General features: G+C 41.2%; 1 protein-coding gene across 12 annotated transcripts in view; it reads left to right on the forward strand.

Annotated features, from left to right (window-relative positions):
- hook2 (hook microtubule-tethering protein 2) overlaps positions 1-15,400 on the forward strand; it is a 36,898-nt gene extending 21,498 nt beyond the window's left edge. For 11 of the 12 annotated variants that reach the window (XM_049746011.2, XM_049746009.2, XM_049746012.2 and 8 more), the window contains 24 exons: positions 2,634-2,766; positions 4,011-4,362; positions 6,957-7,213; positions 7,744-7,826; positions 7,988-8,060; positions 8,137-8,187; positions 8,285-8,417; positions 8,552-8,619; positions 8,820-8,885; positions 8,953-9,033; positions 9,968-10,134; positions 10,269-10,409; positions 10,856-11,057; positions 11,137-11,247; positions 11,329-11,416; positions 11,590-11,656; positions 11,745-11,882; positions 12,377-12,464; positions 13,060-13,094; positions 13,173-13,255; positions 13,355-13,458; positions 13,587-13,694; positions 13,780-13,851; positions 13,921-15,400. In XM_049746011.2, the coding sequence (XP_049601968.1) occupies positions 7,169-7,213; positions 7,744-7,826; positions 7,988-8,060; positions 8,137-8,187; positions 8,285-8,417; positions 8,552-8,619; positions 8,820-8,885; positions 8,953-9,033; positions 9,968-10,134; positions 10,269-10,409; positions 10,856-11,057; positions 11,137-11,247; positions 11,329-11,416; positions 11,590-11,656; positions 11,745-11,882; positions 12,377-12,464; positions 13,060-13,094; positions 13,173-13,255; positions 13,355-13,458; positions 13,587-13,694; positions 13,780-13,851; positions 13,921-14,049 (2,133 nt within the window). In that variant the 5' untranslated portion in view covers positions 2,634-2,766; positions 4,011-4,362; positions 6,957-7,168 and the 3' untranslated portion in view covers positions 14,050-15,400. The remainder of the gene's footprint in view (positions 1-2,633; positions 2,767-4,010; positions 4,363-6,956; positions 7,214-7,743; positions 7,827-7,987; positions 8,061-8,136; positions 8,188-8,284; positions 8,418-8,551; positions 8,620-8,819; positions 8,886-8,952; positions 9,034-9,967; positions 10,135-10,268; positions 10,410-10,855; positions 11,058-11,136; positions 11,248-11,328; positions 11,417-11,589; positions 11,657-11,744; positions 11,883-12,376; positions 12,465-13,059; positions 13,095-13,172; positions 13,256-13,354; positions 13,459-13,586; positions 13,695-13,779; positions 13,852-13,920) is intronic. The other variant, XM_049746010.2, reaches the window with a different exon arrangement.
- The last annotated feature ends 789 nt before the right edge of the window (positions 15,401-16,189 follow it).

Consider the following 16,189-nt stretch of genomic DNA (forward strand, 5'->3'; position numbering starts at 1 on the left):
ACTAGCTTTGCTATGACATCACTCCCACGTATCCAAGAAATTTAGGAGTTGTCACGCTGACACATTTATCTGACAACCAGGTGCAATTCTTTGGGGAATGTGAAATCTGGTTAAAAAAAAAAAAAAAAAGAAAGAAATATCTTTTAGGTGATATCTAGGTTATATCTTTTTGGGAATTCTGCACCCCTTGAGTAAATTACATTTACATGGCAACACAGAGGAGCTCAAATCTGATTGGACGAAAATTAAATTAATCCAAACAACTGAAGGCAATCAATTCTTACCGTTTTATTTTGCAAAATATAAAGTCAAGGAGAAGGCCAGCTAACATCGCTTCCCTCAGTCAAGCAAAATAAAATAAATACAATGTAATCTGTCTTGACCACATCTGTGTGACTCGCATCGAGTTCAGCTGAGGGTCAGCTCAAATAAAATCACTTCATCCATGTTGTAAATTTTTGCACTGTTGAACTTTTCATGTTCCTCGCATCTGAAAATATCATTGAAGACAGCAAAATCCAGGATTACTGGCAAGATATTCCCCCGGAGAAAGGTGGAACTATTAGCTGGAAGTCAGGGTGAGATAGTTCAACTCTGCAGTTAAGGAGAGCTTTAAGAAGAATCTAGAGTGACCCAACAAGAAGAGTTTGAAAGATCATGTAATCCTACATGACAGCTCCCTTTCAAACTTCCATAATGGACCTTTATTCACTCTCTTGTAATTATCTCTCTAACCGCTGATGCTATCGTGACTCGTGCTCTCTTTGTGCACCACCGATAAACGTGTTCATCTTGACTTCAAAGGTCTTTGACACCACTTTCAGTCACAATCTGTCGCTTCATCAGCGCTCGGATTTTGCCATCAAAGTAGGAACGGCGAGCGAGCTGCACTTATTGATGACGTGCAATATCGTGGCAGTCGATGGCGCATATCACAGTCGACAGGACATTATTTCACCTGAAAGGTGGAGATACGTCACGGTAGATGATTGTCTGAACGTGTCAGTCTCACTTTGGACACCACTTGCGCATTGTGCTGACATGCACCAATCCTTCTTGCTTTTCTTTCCAGTTAGATTGTGCAAAGTCACAAGGGAGGTGAAGCCTAGCCAAGTAGCATTGTGACACTAATTAGTATGTCCAATTAGCCTATCTTCTCGCTTTTTAAAAGGAGCAAAAAATTCCCGGCAACAACTCATCATAATGGAAATTACCAAATCAATCATTTTTTTTCAGACCGATGCCAATTGTTGTGTAGCCGCCGCTACCGATACTAACTACCGATACCACTGGTATTTTTGATACAAATTTTTACTACGTGCGCATATAATCCGTTGCCTTTGCGTGCCCAAGCTGCTTGACTGTGATGTGAATAAAGGGGGACAAAGACTAAGCCCCGCCTCCTCGCTGTCGCCCCTCTTTCCACGCAGCTAAGAGGTGCCAGCCCAGCACATCAGCGCAATTACACTCAGCGCCCATACAGACGTTTTGATTGCAGAGGACAGGTTCAGTAAACAGTAGCCCGAGTACTGCTGAGTCAGGAGGAGTGTCACTTTGAGTGAAGGCCTCACTCGGGTCACACTTGTTGACAAGGTGCTCTCTGGGCTTCAAGCCCGGCTATATAATCTAAGGGTTAGGCGAGGACTTCAATTAGGGGCCGGGCTAGCTGCAGAAAACAGAACAAGGGACTGAAGGGTGAAGATTGTTTGGGTGTGTTTGCCAAGAGTGTGTAGACCAAAGGATAGGGGAAGTTGTGCAAGCCTGAAGGTGTGGTTGCCAGACTTTTTTTTTTTTTATATGTTGACAACTCCTTCGAATCTGGTCTCACGCCCAGCAAACGGTCAAGTGGCTTTTGTAATCCCTGCATTTAGCCTTGAATATTAAATTTTAGTTTATCATGGGTGTCCAAAGTCAGATTTTGGAGCCAATTTTGACCTGCTGAATATATTCTAATAATTGAATTAATTTCATTGGTGTAAATAATATATCAATAATAATAATAACAATAATAATAATAAAAAATATGTATATAATATAATAAAAATGTAAAAATTAAAATAAATAATAATAATAATAATTCAATTTAAGATGTCAATCACTGTTTGTTTAAAGACATGCATAAAGAACCTGCCAGCGTCAACCAGCAGGCACCAGCATGACGAGAAGGCTAAGTCCTGTTCTGCATGAAACAACTCCGTAAAAGAAAGAATTCTGGTGAAGGGTGTGTGAAGCGTGTCTAAAAAAGCAAACAGGGTGGAGGAACGCAGGTTGAAGAGTGGCATTATTGTTATACCAAAGTTGATGGTGCGTTTGAGGTGTGTTTATGTGTTCTCCAACGTGTGCTAGGAGCAATGTGCACAAACAGTGTGTGTGTCTAAGCTGTTATTATTCCTGTTTGGTCGGTAATTATTGTTTTTACAACCACTGCGCCATAACCAGCTGCTAGAAACGTTTTACTAAATGAAGTCAACATGGTCATTTGTTTTAAATTTGTCGTTTCAATTTAAAATAAAACTTATTGACTGATCACGTTATGTGCAGCAGTTAGCATAATTGATCATCTTACTATGAGACCATGTCATCTGCTCTGCCAATCCACCTAATGCCTCATGCTTCCGATTATCTATTTTTAGATGTGGCGCACAACATACAAATGTCACCAAAGATCTTCGCTGTCTTTCGGGTTCTCCGGATCCTGATCGGCATTGGATCGCCTTTCCCCATAGCTTGCTGGTTGCTATTGCAAACATGGAGGAGACAATTGAGGTGAGTCTCACGTTGCACGGAGGAGCAAATGCACCTGATACTCTCAAGGTGATTGGCCCTAACCACATGGCTTCATGGAGGGACTGTCCCTGAGAAGAGCCACTTGTTACCAAGCCACTGTGACTCATTCATGCTGGCCATGTGCAGCCTATTTGTGTATCTGAGAAGGAGAGAGAGAGGGAGAGGCTTGGAATCAGAAACCAAGACGCAGGACAGATTCATGCACAATTAAAAATCGTATCAAATTTTAATTTGAGTTGAATCTCATTGTTATTCCTCAAACTTTGTCTTACAGACATGGGTTTGACACCTGCTTATTGAGTCATAGTACAATGTAGATTAGTCATTTTGCTACTTTCAATGTACTCCAAGCACTTTCTAATGCGGCCTCATTCACAGAATAACGATAGAATATGCTTCCAGTGAAGGGAAGTGAGCATATTTCATTCAAATACTAAAATAAGAGCAAGTGAGGTTGTGCACTCTTCTTCAAGACACTTTGACCTAATTGACGAGCAGAAGCCTGCATACTTTCATTTTGCTGCTCGACTCATAATGGTACTTTTTGTTAACTACATAGAATGCAAATGTGTGTATGCAATCTATCAGGGATTGGCATATTTTTCCACTGAGGGCCTCATATGACACATGCTACAAGTTATTAATTATGCTGTTGGTCAAGTTATGCTCAGTAATTAAATATATATTTTTTTTAATTCATTTTGGTATTATTAAATTACCGTGATGTCTTTTTTTTAATGCCGCGACTACTTGTAACATTCATCTTAAAAAAAAATATATTTTAATTTGTTGTAACATGCAATTAATTTTTCCCCAGTAATATTTACATGATTTCTTATTATTTTTATTATTTAAATTACTTCTTTTAAATGTTAAAAACGGTGATACCACAACAATCAAACTTTGTTACATTACTTTTAATTTAAAAAGAAAAAATGTGTCCATTTACAGGCCCAAAAAAAAAAAAAAAATTCAATTTAGTTTCGGGATTTTCTGTTTTTTACCGTTGTGTGGAGGCTTCACCATAAAGGCCGTACAGACTCGCTGTTGTCAGAGTACACACTTTCCTACTGTTGGTAGAAACTGTCACTAGGCACAATGTGGGCAGACAAACAAACAAACGCAAATAACAACAGTTCAATAGTTGAACTGGAAATGAACAAATGAGTTGATTGAATTGAATAGACAGACAACATTTCTACGCTTCCACTTTGTCCTGACAGGCTGTTACAAGACGAACGCTGCGTGCCAACTTCCTGAGGTGAGAGTATTATTAACTACCTGGACAGACATAGTGTGCTTGTAAACGTGCGGTTTCGAGCAGGGGCCAGCTGATAAGGAAGGTCGATATATAAATCTGTCCTCCCTGACAGCATGTGAGTGAGCTCATGTCTCGAAATGCGCTTTGTCATTAGACAGTCTGTGTGATTTTCCGTCCATCTCTGCTGTTGTTTTCCTCTCCTTGTAGCACCTGAGAAAGCTGCAGGGGAAATAAAGCACTGCTAGCATTCCAACACATTCCAGTTCCAAATGTCTGGGCAGAGCCACACATCCTTGGCATTCTTTCATTTAAAGGTGCAGTGTTTCTTTTGTTCGCATATTATTTTCTCACGTCTTGCGGACTCTTTTTCTTATTAGTTTTTTAATTATAAGAGCTTTTATTGCTTTATTTGGGGTCCAAAATGTAAGATTTTGCTGAAATTTTGTTTCACTAATCTAAAATTAGATTTTCTTTGGTACAATTTTGCCAAAATCAATCCTTAGAATATATCATTATTTTTATTTGTTTTAATCTGAACTATAATTGATGGTTTTTTTTTACATTAAAATCAGCGATCATTTTGTCACGGTCTTTCAATGTTAATTTTTTTGTTCATTATGTTTCATAACACCAAAAAAAATCATATTTTACGATCATACAAGAAGAGGAACTGAAAGACAATTTTACCAAAGAACGAAGTGACGCAAGATAAAATGTGAAATACTTATTTGTTAAACCGTTAAAAATATATATTCAATTCAGTTGTTGGGATTTCAGAATGTTCCATTCTTTACACAAAACAGGAACCATCCCTTGTTTTTCCAAACCAGTAACCCGCAAGCCTAAAAAAGTAAATCATTACTCAATCTTAGCTTCTGACCCCCCCGGAGAGATGCTAGTGCGTCATAGCGGGCTTGGAAAAGAGGAGAAGTAAAGCCTTTTGACTTTCAGGAAGGAAACACATCTGGGGAATAAGGAAAGAGAGAACGGGTGAAAAGAGGAATTAACGTGGAGGAAGAGGGGCTATCCAAAAATAGTCAGCCTCCGCCGGAGCTTTGCCTTGCCAGAGCCCCCGCCACACCTCCTGCCACTCGACTCTTAGTCAGCCTGACCTCGTCTTTGGGGGGCTGACTAACTTCTCCTGAAGACTCCCCAGTCAAGAACCTCATTTCCTCCCAGGCATCTACTCCAATGATTTTGGTGTCATGCCAAGACAGGCTGAGCAGCACTGTATTTGTTCGCAGATAAGATTCAAGTTGCACTAGGTGAGAGGCGAGCTGCACCCTTGACTTCAATCACAAAACGGATATACGATAGATTATCATTCACACCCACGGACAATTAGAAGTTTGCAGATTTGAACCCTGTCGCTCAAAACTGCTCATAAAGGTTATCTGATATCATCTAACATTTCGCCCACCGTGCTGCCCTACTTGTCATAATATGAAATGTCAGCCTCAGCAGTCCAAATCATCTACCACATGCTCACCTCGAGCAAGAGGAGCAGGTTATTAGCAGAGTCCAGTTCATGAACTTGTCACATATCCTGGGTCCACCTGTCAAGTCTTGAGTTATCATTACATGTATCAGTAAATATAGAAGTGACCTCATACTGATAGTGTTTTTAACTAGAATATGAAGTAAAAGGCAATTAGAGGCACTCCTTTTGACCACATCCAGAAAAATAGAAATGTCCAGTCGTTCAGAAACAATTGAGGGAAACAGGAAGTAGATTAAGACAAACCTGGTAAAGGCAGGCTTGAAGGAGAAGACTTGGTGATTAAAAAAAAGAAAGAAAGAAAATCTCATACTGAAAGAGGATGAGGTCATAGTTCAAGGTCATCTGGACAAAGCGGAAATAATGGAATCGTTTTCTTTGTGATTAATCTTTGTTTGATGACAAATAAGGAAGCAATCATGAGGCCAGAATGAGATATATATAATTCCAAGAAAGTGGGAGTGTGTGTTCGTGTGTGACAGCATGTTAGTTAGTGCTCAGAGAGAGACACAAGACTCTGACAGGAACTTGGTGACATTTTTCTGTATAATGACAACTTACATGTAACTAGTCTTTTTCATATTTTTCATATTTTTTCAGTAGAAGGCAAACAAACCAATTATGGAAAATATTCCCAGGTTATGTTTCCCATTTCAAATGGTTGGAATATGAAACACAACTCCTAATAATTTTGGAGGGAAAAAACTACATATTTGTGGTTTATTAAAGCTTATATTTATCGTTAGAGCGATTTGCCAAAACTGGGGTTTCATATTAGATTCCAAGCAGTCACGTGTGCAGCAAGCTTTATTATAAGGCCATTGGTCAACTAGAGCCATCTAGTGGTGCTTTTTGGAACTCGTAATGTACGCTCCCATTTAACACGAGTTTGACTGTGATTGCTTAATTCTGAACAGCCAACCCCATTATGGGTGTGCACACTTGCGCAAACACTTCATCTGTCATGCCATCTCCACACCACCTCTTAAAAATATATTTTAAATTGAGCTGTACATGTTATAGGCCACGTTTAAAGATTTGAAATGATTTATCTTGGTGTCATTTATGCCACAAAATCTGATATTCAAACAAGGGTGTGTAGTTTTTAACTACTTTGAGTAACGTGCTTTCTAAATAAACATTCATTTATTTATTGGTTTAATTTTGTATTAACTGTAAGTACTGGACTCAAATACGTACTTCAACATTTACTAGAATATAAAATAAAATAATTAAAATGATGGAATTGATCAATATTTTTCAGAAACATATACAATAATAACTCATTCGAATTATTTGTTTATTTAAAATCCATAGTACAATATGCGATAATATGTGTATTGTTGTTATTGTCATATTTAGCCTATTTATTTCAGACAAGCTGACCCGAAACATAATCCGTTTCCATAGAAACGCTCTAAATACGGAAGCTCGCAAGCCCGGCTGGAGGCGAGACATACGCGCAGACAGCAGGCAGGAGCACATGAAGGCCATGGCAACCTGACTGACGTGGAACGTGTCCGGAGTCCGAAAGTAACAAAGTTAGAAACAACTTTATTCTCCTCACAAGATAAAGTCGAAATTTTTACAGGTAACAAAACCGGACCCACACAAAAAACAGAATGAGCCTGGACAAAGCCGAGCTGTGTGATTCACTTCTAACATGGGTAAGTTTGACTTTAGCCGCATAGCATTGCTAATAGTTATCAGGTGACAGACCAGTAGTGGCAAATTAAACTTTGGAGTCATTAGAACTTTTGTGAAATAATACTGTCACGTTATCGCCGAAATGGAGACGATAGATTAGCCGTCGCGTAGTCAGGTGTGAAAGTTGAGCGTTGTTAAGCTAGCGACGCTAACCTGCACGGCTAACGCGCTCGGAACAACCTGTTTGCTTTCCTGCGTTATCTTTTCATTATTCAGCTCCAGTATCAGCAAAGAAACATGACCTAGTTAATATAAAATGAGCCAAGTAGCGATTCGTGGTTTTAGTGGTTATTTCAGTCCAAATACACCTGTCTGCTTGAACCCACACCAGAATACTAATGTACACATATTAAATTGAAAGGTTTAAAGCTCAAGTAACGCATTTAAATAAGTGTATTTTACTCTCATTTGCAGATTGACAAATTTTTATTTATAAAATTTGTGTCATTACTTTGAAAGTAATGTTAAGTCTTTGTGGTACTTTTCTCAGTTGCAGACATTTCAGGTGCCATCATGCAACAGCAAGCAAGACCTAACAAGTGGAGTGGCCATCGCACATGTCCTAAATATAATGTTAGTATTTTTGCAACCTAAATTAGATATGTTTAGGTGATTGTTGTGGTCACATGAAATGGCATTCCTCATTGAATGAACCAAACTTTATGCTGTACATACTTACATTATATAAGAGACCAGAACTGTGACGTCACTTGTTTCCTCCCTGTCATCAACAGAGACCCTGCTTGGTTTAATGAAACCTGGCTGGGTAGGATCAAAGAGGAGAGCGAAGACAACTGGCGCCTCAAGGCAATGCGAAATTCTTATGAACAGGTTTAGAATTGTTCAAATGACTGTATTAACAGTGTTTGTTTTTCTTCTGAAGGTCAGCAATTTGAAGAAGATTCTCAAGAGCATACTGGAATATTACCATGATGTAAGGAATGTTTTTATTTGATCAAACTTTTTATTTGGTCATAAATACACATTATTGTTTTAACTTTTGTGGTTCCTCTTCTGATTTCAAACACCAGGTACTGGGCCATCAAGTGTTGGAAGAGCATTTGCCTGATGTGAATCTCATTGGTGAGATGGGTGACATCACTGAGCTGGGCAAGCTAGTGCAGCTCGTCTTGGGTTGTGCTGTCAGCTGTGAAAAGAAACAAGGTAAATGTGATATTTTACGGGGCTTTAAGAGTATTAGCTAGAGCATCAAAGTGATCAGATCGTGCAAGATGCTTCCTCTATTTAGAAAAAGAAGCTGTGCTTGTTCCCCAAGCTCTCTCTTTTCTTAAAACCAGAGCAAATCCAGCAGATCATGACACTCGAGGAATCTGTCCAGCATGTCGTCATGACAGCCATTCAGGAGGTAAGTCAGCTGCTTGTGAGCTTCATGCTAGTTAGCATCTTTGAATTCCCAATCCGCTTGTATTCAGAGGTGGAACTAAATGGCCGTTAGTTCACAATTTGGACATTTTTTCGTGTATTTAAATTCAGATAAAACCCAATTGTATAAAAACTGAGGCAATATTTTATACAGTTTTTTTGACTTAAGCTGTTTTTGTGTAGCTTTTATCAAGAGAGCCTTCATCTGAACCAGGAAGCCCAGAGACCTATGGAGACTTTGACTACCAGGTGGAACTCTAAATTCTCTGCTCTCTATGAATGATCAATTTACCACTTGACTATTTTGTGTTTGCAGTCCAGGAAGTATTATTTTCTAAGTGAGGAGGCGGGTGAAAAAGAGGACCTTCGTCAGCGTTGTCAAGACCTGGAACATCAGGTAAATTTATATTGGCAAACATCAAGAACCGGTTTGCTGCGCTGTGTTTTTCCAATGTGTGTGTGCTGCTGTTTTGGTGTATTTTGGCCCTTATTGATTGCCTGAGCGTACTTTCTTTTGATTTGATGTTGTGTAACCTTGGCTTGGAGAATACACTGATTGTATTGAGTTTTTTTTTCCCCCTCCTTTTTACCCCCAAAGTTACATTAAGTGTTGCATAACCTCAAACTAAAACTGACGCGTTGCCTTTGGATGGAGCCGCGGCCAACTCAAATTTCCACGGCTTTCAGCCCACCTGTTTTGTTTACTTGCGTAGCCCACGCTTTAGGGATTAGTCACTTGTTGTTTGGAAATTGATTTGCTGTCTGTGGTCCTGTGCTAAAGCATGCAATCTGTCCTTAAAGTGCAGTGTAGGTTCCAAGGATTCCAAAAGGTAAGTTGCTACTCCCTTTTTTTGAAGATTGCATTGCTCTCTTGTCTAACCCCCCCCCCAAAAAAAACACCTCTACCTGCTTGGCCCCACAACAGTTTGTAAATATACTGTCCACTATATACTTTTTCCTAAGTCAAACTATTTTTTTTTTCCTGACTGACCTCAGAAGATTGTATGCACTCCTTGCACATTTCTTTGCAGCCGTTCATTGACCCCTGAGGCTGAAGTTAACAACTTCACCATTGAGACAGATCGGCCTGGGAACATTTTAGACCAGCTGACTTAGTCTTGAGGCGTAAGCATGTAAATTGAGAACATAGCATGTGTGCACACGAAAAAAGTGGCGAGTTTATTTTCAGTGACTCGGTCATGTGCTTGTGCTGTTGCGGTCTTTTCTCCACAAGAATGCCCCGTCTTCTATCTCAATAACATTCATTCCCTTTCCGATGCTTATCCCCATTTGCACGCCTTTTCCATGTTTGTCTCCGTTTTTCTCGGCAGCTGTCGGTGGCTCAGGAGGAGAAGCTATCACTCCAAACGGAGACTCGTTCCTTGAAGGAGAAGCTGAACCGCTGCGACTCGCTGGATGTCTCCGGCACTGCCATCACCGGCAAGAAACTGCTGCTGCTGCAGAGTCAAATGGAGCAGCTCCAAGATGAGAACTACAGGTAAAAAGTCGGAGCAAGATACGCTTGAAGATGGTCACAGTGGCAGTGACAGGCTTTGAATAGGTCTTTGAATACTTTGAACAACATCATCATAGTCAAATTTAAAAGGGTGCTTATGTCACTTTACACATTAGACTGGAGAACAGTCGAGATGACCTGCGTCTGCATGCGGACATGCTGGAGCGTGAATTGGCCAACGTGCAGCAAAGGAACGAAGATTTGAACAGTCTTGCGCAAGAAGCGCAAGGCCTCAAAGATGAGATGGATATTCTCAGGTAAGACTGCTTATTTAGTTTCTTTTTTTGTTGTCTAGCATTTGATAGCTTGAAAGTATCATTTCCATAATAATTTAGAAGGATTACAGTCACGAGTTTTTTTTTTATGATAGTTGTTGAACTTTTTAATCAACAAGTCCTTTTGACGTCTGAAATGACGCATCACGGCACAATCAAATGTGGGAAGCCATGCAAATGCTTAAAGCTCCATTCTCATCTTCCACTCACAGAAACAACTCCCACACTGCCCACACACAGACGTCCATTCACCTCCTCACTCTGACATCTGTGTTGATAAAAGACATTTCATGCATTGATGTCGCTTTGCGTCAGAGCCTTTCCAAAGTCAAGCAGAGCGAGGAGCCAATCGCGAACCATCTCACCTCGGCCAAGTACATATCCTGAGGGATGTCTTGTCCTTACCCGCTTCCCCTCCTGCCCCTCAGGCACTCCTCCGACCGGGTGAACCAGCTGGAAACGTTGGTGGAGACTTACAAGAGAAAGCTGGAAGATCTGGGTGACCTCCGCAGACAGGTGCGCCTCCTGGAGGAGCGAAACACCGTGTACATGCAGCGCACCTGCGAGCTGGAGGAGGAGCTCCGCAGGGCTAACGTCTTCCGTAGTCAGATGGACACGTACAAGAAGCAGGCAAGCATAGTTTTTCCAGGTTGACATCAAAGGGCTATTAAACACGACCCATCACTATGCCCTCTCCTGTGACTTGCAGGCTCACGAGCTTCTCACCAAGCACCAGTCCGAGGCCATGAAAGCTGAGAAGTGGCAATTTGAGTACAAGAACCTTTATGATAAATATGAGGCACTCCAGAAAGAGAAAGGAGTGAGTTGTTGACACAAAAAGTTTATTTACATCATTAATAGATTCTCTTTTGCCCGAACTGAAGCAATATTTAATTTTTAGCGTCTGATGACTGAGAGAGACACGCTTCGGGAGACAAATGACGAGCTGAGGTGTGCGCAGGTGCAACAGAAGTGTCTCAGTGATGCAGGTAAGCTAACATCGATGCCGTTGAATGAAAAAAGGAAGAAATGGTTTACCAGAAATACCAACGTGTGAGATAAGGGCTCAGCAAATTTGCATTTGGAGAGTTGCCAGCTGTTTGAATGAACATGAGTCGTTTTATTTCGTAAAAGCGCAATCTGCAATCTGATATCTCCACAGGAAGCTTGTGCGACAACGAGGCCGCAGTTGGAAACCTTGCTGCTGAGATCATGCCCACTGAACTCGCGTATGTTTTTTTTTTTTTTTTTTTTTTGCTCTCATGACCAATTCTTGGCCTCTTTTTTTAATAACCTCTAATGAAAACCTCTTTGCAGGGAGACCATGGTACGCTTACAAAGTGAAAACAAGATGCTGTGTGTCCAAGAGGAAACCTACAGACAGAAATTAGCGGAGGTACAGACTGATCGTGAGGAGGCGCAGCGCAGCAAGAACGCTCTCGAAACCCAAAACCGGTAGGCGACAGCCCGCCGTCGACGAAATCAACTTCTGCCCGCTCTGTGCCGCCATATTGTGCGTTCTTTGACATTAACATGGCCGTTTGGCGGATGGTAGGAGTGCTATCTGCCTAAATGTCAAATCACCCTCTGCACTTGTGCGCTCAGCTGAGCTGTGTGGGCCGGACTGGAGGACAGACCGCAGAAAGCCAGATTGTCTCTTGTCTGCGTGTGTTTATATGCCTGCGGCCATGTGGACATGTGGGTGGACTGAGTGTGTGCGTGCGCAGCCCAGGCAACACCAGGCCCAGGGTGTGGGAAGCATCTTCACTAACAGGAGGAGAGGAGCGCAGTGAGCATGCTCAGTGGAGCGCGGCGCCGCATGGCCCGGCAGCACACAGATGCACAAGGATCAGCACTTCTCTTCCTCCCACCCGTTTAACTTTTGCCTTTCATCGTCCGTCCTTCTCGAGCGGCTCTTCAACAATCCCGCCGTTGTTCTTTCCCTTCAGGCTGCAAGAGCAGCAGATGTCCGAGCTGCGTTCTCAGGTTGAGGAGCTCCAGAAAGCACTTCAAGCGCAGGATAGCAAGACGGAGGATGTGAGTGCTTGTTTCAATTCACTCACTTGATATCTACACTCAAAAATATCTTTACTATGAACCATATTTGGCAGCAGAAGTGGGTGGACAAATCTCAATATGGACCTTGTCGTGATACATTACACTCTGCAATAATAAAAGCCAAAGGTTGCCCCACTTTAGGAGCTCAGCCCTGTCCCACATAGTGAAAAGCTGCAAACAGTTGCATAATAGCTTCCACAAGATGGCAAAGCACTACATTGAGTTCCGAAACTAACGTCAATAACACCACATAAACCGTATGAAATTGTCGAAATCCACTTTTGGCATTTGCCGTGTGTTGAAATTAATACCATGTTTGCCGTGTTTGCTGATTCACCGTTAACACCTGCCCCCCTCTTCTGTCTGTCTGTCTTGTCCCTACCCGTCCGTCTGCCCCACTGAACAACCGTGCCAAAATCAGGCTATCGTAAGTACGGTCCAAATGGCCTGTGATTCAACAGCTTGACTTTAACAGCTTTGACTTTGACTTGACTCTGTGTTTGTGTGTGCGCGCCCCTTGAACAATAACGCAAGTTTTAGAGTTTAATGTATTTTCTTTGTTTTCTTTCTATAGTCCTCCTTGTTGAAGAAGAAGCTGGAGGAACATTTGTAAGTTCTCCCATTTGACTTCAATCATGTTTTGATTCGGTTGTTCATACAAAAGGCGGATTCCATTTTTGATTCCAGAGAGAAGCTCCATGAAGCTCACACTGATCTCCAAAAGAAAAGAGAAGACCTGGATGACCTGGAGCCCAAAGTGGACAGCAACAGTTGAGTCTTTTCCCAAATGTTTTCCATCCTTGCACCATTGCAGATGCCTTCGTAAAGGTCGCCTTCTTTTGCTTTCATTTTATCCTCTTGTCTACCAGTGGCCAAGAAGATAGATGAACTCCAGGAGATCCTGCGGAAGAAGGATGAGGACATGAAACAGATGGAGGAGCGATACAAGCGCTACGTGGACAAGGCGAGAACGGTCCGTACTTTACGGCGAAACTTGATCTACAAACAACCCGGTTGATGAACAATTTCACTGAGTGAATATAATTTATGAACAGAGTTTTCACTCTCAAGATCTTTATAATTGTGCTCAATTGTGTTTAGGTGGTGAAGACCTTGGATCCAAAACCACAGCCAGCGACTGTGACTCCTGACATTAAGGCCTTGAAGAACCAGCTGACAGAGAAAGATAGAAAAATCCATTACTTGGAGGTATAGTCCTCATATTATCCCCCTCAGCATTGGATTGTACAAATCAAGTTTGGATGTCTTCACTAACTTGCGATGATGTGCTCAGCGTGATTATGAGAAAAGCCGATCCAGACATGACCAGGAGGAGAAACTCATAATTAGCGCTTGGTATAACATGGTGAGAAGTCCTCTAAAGTATTCTCTGTGCTTTTAACGGCATCCATACACGAGTTTTGCTTCCTCTCAGGGAATGACCTTGCATCAGAGAATGGCGGGCGAGAGGCTGAGCTCATCCGGCCAGGCTATGTCCTTCCTGGCCCAGCAGAGGATGGCCACCAACGCAAGGAGAGGCCTCACACGGCCACAGCCAAGATAAGACTTCAAACGAAAGGACTGCACTCATCGTTGCCTTTTGCTGCTTTACTGCACACACACACCCTAGTGGTGGAACATGGTACCGTCATAATTTCCAGAGGAGCGACCCATCATTGCTCTTTCCTCCTGGGACCTTGGTGCGTGAGGAGAAAAAAAAAAACTGTCTCACCTTTTAAGGTGACTTTTAGATTATATTTTGGGGGGTTTTAACAACAGTATGGTATCCTTTTTTTAGTTAGACTTTTTCTAATGTATTTTAAGGCACTCTTAACAGAGTTAGTCAGCGGTCAGGATTTCTTAGAGATCTGCTGAGATTGTGCTCCCCACTGAATATCACACGGAACCGAGGAACAGTAGAAATGTGGCCTTGGACCATCCGTCGTAAGCTACACTGGTATACCTCCATTTATACACTATACATCCACATGAATTTTTCTGTATTTTTTTTTTTTTTTTTTTATTTGAATGAGCTTAGACTCTGCCAGAGAATCTTAATCTTGTTTTCACTTGAATAATATTCTCTTTAGAACTCTTAACATGACCAGCCAAAAAGCACTTTCCCAGAGCAGTGGCTTTGTGGAATGCCTTCAACAAGACACTATATCCCTTTGTGTAGTTAAAAATGAAATATGGAGTGAATACAGTGTATTAACTTTTGAGTCCTTCCCTTTGCTGTATTTTTCTGTAGCTGTTAGTTGAATTGCATGTTTGCATTTGTAAGCTTTATTTGAATGTGATTTTTCTCATGAGTTTAATTCAACCTGTGACATTTTTTTTTTTTTTTCCATCGGAGCAGGGTAATGGTTGTTGGTCAAACTTAAATGCACTCACCACTTTAGAATCTGCACAAATGTGAATGTAGGCAATTGAAGACCTCCTTAAGCATCACAAATACACTATAATCGACATGATGCAACACTAAAGACCTGTTTTAGTTTTTCTAACTACTGAATACACAAGAATGCTAATTTGGAGTATGTCTGTTCACAAGAAACCAGAGTGCACATACTGTATCTGTCAATAGATGGTACTTTCAATCGTCACTGTTCTATATTGGAGCATGAACATTCAGTACATCCATCCCCATGTCAAAGATGCTGATTAATGTCTTGTCTTTCATCCCTAGAAACCTATGCTGTAGTCTTTATTGACCTAAATTTGTGTGCACATATTTTGTGGTTCTTGATTAAGCTTTTGTTTGGTGTTTGTTGCCCAATTGCTGGGATGACTGTTTAAACTGGTCAAATATGATAGTATGTGGTACTTTTCACAGGGATCAGACAAGTTGAACATCGGTTAGTCTTTCTCCTTTCTACCTTTGCACTACAAATAAATGGGAGTTTAAGATAAAAGGTGCTAATTTGTCATTTCAACGTATTTAATTACAAGGATTATGGTCAGTTTATTGAAAAGAAACCGTTAAATATTAATTTAAAGATTTTTCACGGTCATCCCAAACTTATTCCGTAGTCTTCAGACGGTACACTGTCGCCGTCTTCTGGTCATTATGAGAAATGCTGCCAGGTATACGAGTGAAATGTGTTTCCATGCATCCCTTCAAGCAATTGCATGAATAAATAAATGCAATTGGGGAAAGTGCTTGATCAAGTGCTTAACTGAGACCGCACCTAATAGCAGGCCACTTTATTAGGGAAATATCATGGTCAAAGGTCACAAATGTCAAGCTTTAGTCCTCTGGGCCACATTCCAACGTTTTCCAAGTTCACCTCGTTAAGTGCAGGTGCGTGAAAAGTTTTAGCTTCTTTCACGTTCAAAAGAAGCTAAAAGTTTTCACGCAGGTGCACTTAACGAGGGAAGCACACGGACACTCCATTAGGTACACCGCCATTTTCAAGTGTACTTAATAACAGGCCACTTTATTAGAGAAATATCATGGTCAAAGGTCAGAGGTCAAGCTCTAGTCCTCGGGGCCGCGTTCCAACATGTTTTCCAAGTGACCCTCGTTAAGCGCAGGTGCGTGAAAACTTTTAGCTTCTTTCATGGTCAAAAGGAGCTAAAAGTTTTCACGCACCTGCACTTAACGAGGTAATCACATGGACACTCCATTAGGTACACCGCCATTTTCAAGTGTACCTAATAACAGGCCACTTTATTAGGGAACTATCATGGTCAAAGGTCAC

This window comes from Syngnathus scovelli, chromosome 16, assembly GCF_024217435.2.
Source record: "Syngnathus scovelli strain Florida chromosome 16, RoL_Ssco_1.2, whole genome shotgun sequence".
NCBI classification, from domain to species: domain Eukaryota; kingdom Metazoa; phylum Chordata; class Actinopteri; order Syngnathiformes; family Syngnathidae; genus Syngnathus; species Syngnathus scovelli.